The sequence below is a fragment of the Sceloporus undulatus genome, chromosome 6 (genome assembly GCF_019175285.1).
Source record: "Sceloporus undulatus isolate JIND9_A2432 ecotype Alabama chromosome 6, SceUnd_v1.1, whole genome shotgun sequence".
NCBI lineage: Eukaryota > Metazoa > Chordata > Lepidosauria > Squamata > Phrynosomatidae > Sceloporus > Sceloporus undulatus.
The window spans coordinates 107,837,441-107,846,062 of NC_056527.1; the positions used below are offsets into that span (position 1 = coordinate 107,837,441).

The 8,622-nt window shown below is 42.1% G+C and overlaps 1 protein-coding gene across 1 annotated transcript; it reads right to left on the bottom strand.

The window, feature by feature from the left end:
- Positions 1-5,368: 5,368 nt before the first annotated feature.
- C6H19orf85 (chromosome 6 C19orf85 homolog) lies at positions 5,369-6,394 on the bottom strand. The gene is made up of 2 exons (XM_042473792.1): positions 6,133-6,394; positions 5,369-5,864 (listed from the first exon to the last, which is right to left on the bottom strand). The coding sequence occupies exons 1-2, from the start codon at positions 6,384-6,386 to the stop codon at positions 5,369-5,371; spliced, it is 750 nt and encodes a 249-aa protein (XP_042329726.1). The 5' UTR covers positions 6,387-6,394.
- Positions 6,395-8,622: the final 2,228 nt, after the last annotated feature.

An 8,622-nucleotide genomic window follows, 5' to 3' on the forward strand; every position in this document is an offset into this window, starting at 1 on the left:
TAATAATAATAATAATAATAATAATAATAATAATAATAATAATAATAATATGTTCTAAATTGAAGTGCATGGGGCATGTAGAGCCATGAAGAGTAAATGGGAGAATAAATAGGTTTTGCAGACAGATCCTCAAAACATATTATCTGGCAACGAAGGAGCCTTAAATTGATGGAGGAGAACAGCTATATGGAGTTTCTTATAATCTTATCATAACCTTATGCATTAATTTTTTTATTTTAATCCTTCTCACAAGTTTTCCAATAATTTATAATATATATATATATATATTTCAACATCATGAGTCATAGTTAATAAAAATAATGGAGGTGTTTGAAATATCTCCGTCATCTTGTTATAGATCAGTTTCCAAAGTTTTCTTGCCACTTCACACTTCCGCCAGACATGGAAGAGCATTCCTTGAGGGTCTTGGCACTTCCAATAATTGGTTTTTCCAGTATTGTATATAACTTTTAATTTCTTTTAATGGAATTTTCAGTATTAAAATGCCCAATTGGCATCAGAATAGAAGTCAACAACCTGAAACCTTCTATGCCAACCTCAGCCTTTCCTCTCTTATATCTCATTGTATCATTATTTATTTCTGTAATGCAATAGCAATTGGGTAGCCTTCTGTTATTCTTATTCTTATTATTTGCTTTTATAGCAAATTGCCATGATCTTGTTAACAAATGTACAGTGAGAGAAAATCTGGACCTGTTCTCTGGAGCAGCAGAAAACAATCTTGCTCCCTCCTCAATATGACATCCCTTCAAATATTTAAACAGGGCTATCATATCACCTCTTAACCTTCTCTTCTCCAGGCTAAACATACCCAGCTCCCTGAGTCATTCCTCATAGGGCAAGGTTTCCAGACCTTTCACCATTTTAGTCACCTTCCTTTGGATACACTCCAGTTTCTCAACATCCTTTTTAAACTGTGGTGCCCAGAACTGGACACAATATTCCAGGTGGGGCCTGACCAGAGCAGAATAGAGTGGCACTATTACTTCCCTTGATCCTGACACTAGACTTCTATTGATGCATCCTAGGATCACATTGGCCTTTTTAGATGCTGCATTGCACTGTTGACTCATGTTCAACTTGTGGTCCACTTTCACATGTATAAATCTCCTTAAGCCATGTGTCCCCCATCCTATATCTGTGCATTTCATTTTTCCTCCCTAAGTGCAGTACCTTACATTTCTCCGTGTTGAATTTCATTTTGTTAGCTTTGGCCCAGATTTCTAATCTATTAAGGTCATTTTGAATTTTGATCCTGTCCTCTGGGATATTAGCTACTCCTCCTAATGCCAAACCATCACAATTGGATCAGGACCTTGGACAGCTTCTTTAAAGAACATGAAGCCACCGCACCCCCCTTTTGCCCTGGAAGCCTCCAGCAAAGAGGCCCTTGCTCTGGCACCACTCTAGAAATCATCAGCTCCATTTCCATATATATAACACTGGAAGAGGAGAACATAATATTTCCCCCCACTTTGTCTTAGGTGGCAAAATATCTTGGGTCATCCCATCCATCTTAGTAGCTCCAGGAGATGTTAAGGCACAGAAATGTTATTCGGTGTTTCTCAAGCTATCTTTATTTTATTTTATTTTTATTATTGTCAGTTTTAAAACATACATACACAAAAAGAAACGAAACTACAAATAACAAACAAACAAACCCATATACAGAACATTTTAAAAAAGACATTATAGTAACACAAAACTAGACATTATGACTTCCTCTTCTGGTTTGTTTAATCTATTTCATATCAATTAGATTACCTTTTACTTTCCTATGGACCAGCAGCTAGTGGCTTATGTTATGTTAAGGGATTCTAGGAACTGTGGGTCAAATTGTAGGTAAAACTTCTACGTTTTGCTCTAGGAGGCCAAACTGCATTGACTGGAGGTATGAGGAAGGGCTATACATTCCAGGATATTATGTTGTTTTTGCTACTCTTCTCTGTTCCAGAGTTACCAAAAAAAATTGTCCCACAATGAAAAGGTGAACAGACTAGAAAACTGGGCAATAGCTAACAAAATGAAATTCAACACAGAGAAATGTAAGGTACTGCACTTAGGGCGGAAAAACGAAAAGCACAGATATAGGATGGAGGACACCTGGCTGAATGAAACTACGTGTGAAAGGGATCTAGGAGTCCAAGTAGACCACAAGTTGAACATGAGTCAACAGTGCAATGCAGCAGCTAACAAGACCAATGCAATTTTAGGCTGCATCAATAGAAGTATAGTGTCTAGATCAAGGGAAGTCATAGTGCCACTATTTTCTGCTCTGGTCAGGCCCCACCTGGAATATTGTGTCCAGTTCTGGGCACCACAATTCAAAAAGGACATTGAGAAACTGGAGCGTGTCCAAAGGAGGGCGACTAAAATGGTGAAAGGTCTGGAAACCATGCCCTATGAGGAACGACTTAGGGAGCTGGGGATGTTTAGCCTGGAGAAGAGAAGATTAAGAGGTGATATGATAGCCCTGTTCAAATATTTGAAGAGATGTCATATTGAGGAGGGAGCAAGCTTGTTTTCTGCTGCTCCAGAGACTAGGACCCGGAGCAATGGATGCAAACTGCAGGAAACGAGATTCCACCTCAACATTAGGAGGAACTTCCTGACAGTAAGGGCTGTTCGACAGTGGAACAAACTCCCTTGGAAAGTGGTGGAGTCTCCTTCTTTGGAGGTCTTTAAGCAGAGGCTGGATGGCCGTCTGTCAGGGATGCTTTGATTGTGATTTCCTGCATGGCAGGGGGTTGGACTGGATGGCCCTTGTGGTCTCTTCCAACTCTATGATTCTATGGTGTTTTCTCACACAGCACACCTAAACACTTCTTTTAGCATCCTCTTATGTGATCTTGCCTATTCTGCTGCTCTCCAGATGTGCTAAATGCACTAAATAACAGCTCCCATAATCCCCAGCTACTCCCATAATTCCTAGTTAGTGGTGGATTATGGACTCAGAGGTAGAACACAAAGGTAAAGGATCCTGAAGATTTGAAAACTTACCACTTTTTAAAAAGCTGTTCTGCTTGGTTTTGGAAAGGTATCACAGTCACTAGATTTTGGAGATGGAAGGGGTTGGGATATTTTGCTGTTTTACCGGTGCATTTGCAGGTATTGTTTTAGGACAGGCAGAAACTATTTTTGATATTCTGCTTCTTTATCCTAATGTGACAAGTTCAATAAACCCCTATTGTAGATTCCTTTCCCTTTTATAGGTAACTATTCCTTACTTAGCAATGAAGTAAGCAGAGACATCTTGGATATCAGAGGAAGTACTTTTTTGTATTGCTAATGGAATTCAAATGTTAAATCTGTGAAAGAAAGGCAGCATATGTATGTATGTATGTATGTATGCATGTATGCATGTATGTATGCATGCATGCATGTATGTTCTAGTCTGGAGTCTGGAATGCTTTGTTCCCAGTTCTACATGGCCAGGAGGAGGAAAGGGATGCCTGGATAGATATCACTTCGAACTATCTCAACACAAATAGTTCATGCTATCTCAAAACAGAACAACATCTTGATAAAATGCAGCCCTGTGACTAACATTGCCATACTATTAATTTTTTTCCTCCTGTTTGATTTTTAACACTTTTGCCTGACAAAGAAGGCAGTGGAGGTTCGAAAGCTTGCAACATGTATAATGTGCATTTTGGCTGAATGTATAATGTATAACATGTATACAACATGTATAATGTGCATTTTGGCTTAATAAAAGTATCACTGTTTTGTAGATTTTAGATGTCATTGTACTTTGCTCTATGTCCAACACAGCCATACCCCTGAAGACACCCTGCTTACTTTTGGGCAGTCTTGTTAAAAATCATTATTTGCCTTTGTTTACCCTTTGTGATTTTTAAAATGAAAAAGTAATATAAAATGAGAGACATTGTTGTCAGCTTTTGAAGTCTAGGACTGAAGTGTCACCTGGTGCAGTCCATACCCCCTGGATTTTCCACAAAGGGCATTTTAATTGACAGTGCATGCCTTTTCTCTACAAAGGAATCTTGAAATTATTGTTAATAGCTGGATAATAATGGAAGAGTTCACTAGGTGGCAGCAAGAAACAAGCATTTAATAGTCACATCAAGAGTACAGAACTAGCAGGCACATTCTCTGAGGAAAGTCTGGTTTGTTTTTTCCAAGTGGGGACTAGAACATATTCACTTTCTGCTCCTCACTTGCTAGGATAAAAGGTTTTTTTTAAAAAAATTAAATATAATTAAACATAATTTACATTTAAATAATATGGCCAGCATCCATAGTTTTTTGTGGGTTTTTTGGGCTATGTATGTCTAGAACATAGTCACATGGCCCAAAAAACCCACAAAAAACTACAAAAGGAAAAGTGTTCAAAATGAACAATACAATATATATTGGAGACAAGGAAGGAATTTATAATGCAATTAAACCAAAGCAATTTCCTCCTCTACAATGGAGGAAAAACTACAAAAGCTGGGGAAGTCACCAAAGAAGGGTGTAATGGGGAACTGGTTGTGGATAGAGGGGGAAATCCTAAGGACCAGATTTTCTCCCACGGTCAGAGGTTTTTCGGCTCTGGCAAAGAAAATAATTTGACACTAGAAATTTATCTTTTTGTAATGCTAGAGGGGAGTCGGGGCAGGGAGAATCAGGGGGATATTGAAAAATGCTCTCCCTGGTTCAGAGCAGAATTAGAAGATGGGGGCTAACAAGGGGAAGAAGGATTGCTAAATCTCAGGGCTTGGGCCCAAGTCTCGTTTCCAGGGGTCATCTCCCAGTGGGATGGGAGACAAGGGTGCAAATTCTCCAGTTTTGGAGGGATCAGCTCCAGTCATGAGGCTGGGTGCAAATTTCCCACTCACCTAGTAGAGCAGCGGTTTGCTACAATTTGCAAGGCTTAATACTATAGTTTTGGAGGTGCAGTTTACAAAGGCTTGCAAATATGGTGTGTGTGTGTGTGTGTGTGTGTGAGAGAGAGAGAGAGAGAGAGAGAGAGAGAGAGAAGCTGTCAGCAACTGTTGCTGATACTTAATGGATAATGCTTAATGATATCCCTGGAGTTGTTCCTAGCCAGTGGCATCTTAGGAAGGGGCTGGGGGTCCAGACCACACTGGATGACACCCAGAAGAGGGCTGACACCTGGTTGGGCCTTCTTCCTTTTCGGGACTGGAGGGGTACATGTGTGTCCTTGCTGGCTGCTCAGTCCCTGGGCTTTCTCTCCGCGGTGAAAGCCTGGGGATGGAGGACCAGGAGGGGCACACTGGGTGATATCATAGTTACTGATGCCTTTGTCCCCAGGTTTCAGGCTTCAACCTTGAAACATCATGGCCTGGGGCAATCTCAAACTGGCAACCCTGCTGAGACGTCACCACATTTCCAAATCCAACAAAGGCATATAGGTGTCATGGTCTGGAATGACAAAGGACCCCACCTCCAAGGCAGGGCTGCAACAGTCAGCTGCAACAGAGGGATAGACCATAGGCTCCACACAGGTTGCAGAACCTGTAAGAGGATGTGGCACGTGGGAAGGTGCAGCCCACCCTACCAAGGTCGATCCTCGATCCAGGCTGAGAGGTTCCCAGCTGTGGGCTGCTGCTGGCTCTGTCTCTCTGGTGATGGGTTCAAAAAGTTCATCAGGGTCAGAGGTCAGGGCATCAAGAGACAAAGCCCAGCCAGGGCTTGGGTCAGGAGCCACGAAGGCTTCGGCAATGCCTGAGAAAGAACTGACAATTGGGGGTACTAGGAGTGTGCGGGGTCGAGCGGGGGCCCTTTGCTGGATTGGTGCAGGAGCCACACAAGCTTCCTGGGAAAGGATGGAGGAGGCCAGGCGGCGAGTAGCAGCTTCAATATCTGAAAAACTCCTGAGGAAGAAAGGGAGACAGAGAAAGGTTTGCTGAAGACAAGAGAATAAATCAGAGCTCATGGCCCTTTCCAAACTATACCAGCCATGGGCAATGGGATGCCCACAGGGCCTTCTTCAGAGTTTGTGGCCTTGCATGATTGCCCAGCAGTGCCTTCCAGGGATGCAGTTTTTCCCAACTAAGTCGCTCTGAATCTACTTGTAGACACTGCTAGGTTCTTTAGAGGACAAGGGCAGGGAAGGAGGTGATGGAGATCAGGCAATCCTACCTGAATATCTGGTTCTGTAGGAACCTCCGGTGATTCACTTTCCTCTTCCTTGGCTTGCTCCGGCAAGGTCTCTGGAGGGTCCGCATGACATGGGTTGCTGCCGTTGACACAAAAGTGCAGAGATCGCGCCCACGCTCATAGGTAGCCAGGGGCCGAGGAGATGCCAGGAATGGTTTGGTTACGGGGCTACTGTTGTGAGGCATTCTCTGTTTTAGTAGAAGGGCCACAGAGGGTTCAATTGAGATTGCTGTCATTTAGTCCCACTCAGACTGTCACTCTGCTCCCCCCCCCCCAAAAAAAATCAGAGCTGGGAAGGATTTTGGGTTTTTTTCCCTTTGTTTCTTTGGACTTCCAGTCCCAGAATACCCTTGTACAGTGCTGCTCAGAGTGGCAGTTCCTGGATTGATGTTGGTTCTTGAGCTGTTGACTGCCGGGCCCTGTTGAGTTTCCAGGAAGGAGAAAAAAACAGTTGTATTCAATGCGCACAAATATGGTGCATGGCCCTGGCATATTCCACACACACACAAATAGTTGTCAGTCCCTCACACCAAATAGCCTGAGAAACCCAGATCTGACCAACATGGCAGCTGCAGAATTCTGACAGTGCCAGTTCAGAAAGCACAACCATCCTATTGGGCCTGACCAAATATCAACCTAGTCCACAAGTGAGGAACCTTCAGCCTGACAGTTGATATGTGCATGTGCGTGCCTTCAAGTTGCCTGTCAACTTATGGCACCCCCTTGAATTTCATAGCTTTTTCTTCAGCAAGAAATACTCAGAGCTGGGTTTTCCAGTTCCTTCCTCTATAGCCTACAGCACCTGGCATTTGTTGGTGGTCTTCCATCTAAGTACTATCCAGTGCTGACACTTCTTAGCTTCCAAGATCTGATGGGATCTGGTACTTTCAGGGTATATAGGCCTGTAAGGGTTGAGGTACTACCCTTTTAATTTTTTCTGTTTTCTTCCAGACATTTCTGGTGGACTGCTGCTGATGAATGACACTTGTAGTACATTCAGCAGTGGCATCCAAACCCTGGACTTTGCTCTCCTTTCCTGTTCCTACAGAAATACTCCCTAAAAGAAGGAGCAGTTATGAACCTTCACCTGCCTCACAGTGTGAAGACTGAGAGGCAGCATGGCACCTATCTTTAAATATCTAAAGGGATGTCATGTAGAAGATGGAGCTGACTGCTATTTGACAGTGGTATAGACTGTCTCAAAGAGTGGTGGACTCTCCTTCTTTGCAGGTTCTTAAACAGAGATTGGATGGGCTTCTTTCAGGAGTGCTTTAGGTTTGCATTTCTGTATGACAGAGGAATGGACTAGGTGGTCCTTATGGTCTCCTCCAGCTCTAAGATTCTGTGACTTTATGTTGTATCTGCCTGTCAGTGGATCCCATCCTGAATAGCCATAATTTCAGAAGCAGGACATCAATTCCCTTTGGATGACAATATATTTCATTTCTGTCTCTTAAATGATCCATTGTCATTTGTGGTTCTGAGGGTGGTGACCAGAGTCGGCTGGTGGCTTCCATGTTGTTGGGGCAATGAATCTGCTGTGGGGTTTAGTTCAAATTTTATAGGATTTCTCCAAGTTGTTCAGCCTATTTTGGGGATAGCTCCTTTTTCATTTTGACCCTCCATTGAGATGGAATCCACCAGTTGCTTTTGCTGATTGATTATAAAGGAAAGGGCTTTTTAGGGGTCCCCCCCCGCTACAGAATGATCTCCATAATGGCTCCTACATTCATGCATCGTTATCACCAAATACTTTTTAAAAAAACAGCGTTTTAAACAGACCTTCGTAAAAAGTAACATTTTGGACAACTGCTCTCAGCATCTGCCAACCTCATTGTCTTGTAATCCATAATAAATGTCCCAAGCTCTATTTTTGGTTTTTGTCTTAGTATCATCTAAATACTCAAATTAATTATTTTATTCTCTTCTTTTTGGCAACTTATGTTTCATCCTATCAAGGACTATTTTAGCTCTTTGTGATTAGTTTCAGTGACTGCACTTTGTATAGTTTATGCTATCTCTGGTTTTGTTTTGATTTTTGAAACGTTGTCCCATTTCCATTATACAACCACTGCTGCATAATGGGGAGCAACATAGTGCAACAAATATGTGATGGATGCCAATGCACATGGCTATCATCATTTATTATTATTTCACTTATTTAATTAATGTATATCCCACTTGTCTCTCATATGGGATCCAAAGCAATGTAATGCACAGTGCACAAGAGTCAGGGCAATGCAAAACTACACAGCAAATGCACATTTGCACACTATTTTTTGAACATCCATGTAGAGGTAAAAGAGCCCTCTCCCTTATTTCAGCTGGCAACCCTAAGTGTGGCGAAATATTATCTTCTTCTTTTCTCCATTCCCTATTTCTTGGCAAGGTGATCTTTCCCATAATCCTTAACAGCATATTTTGCACAATATTACATCACCCAAATAGCTTTCCGACAAATAAAACAGTGTT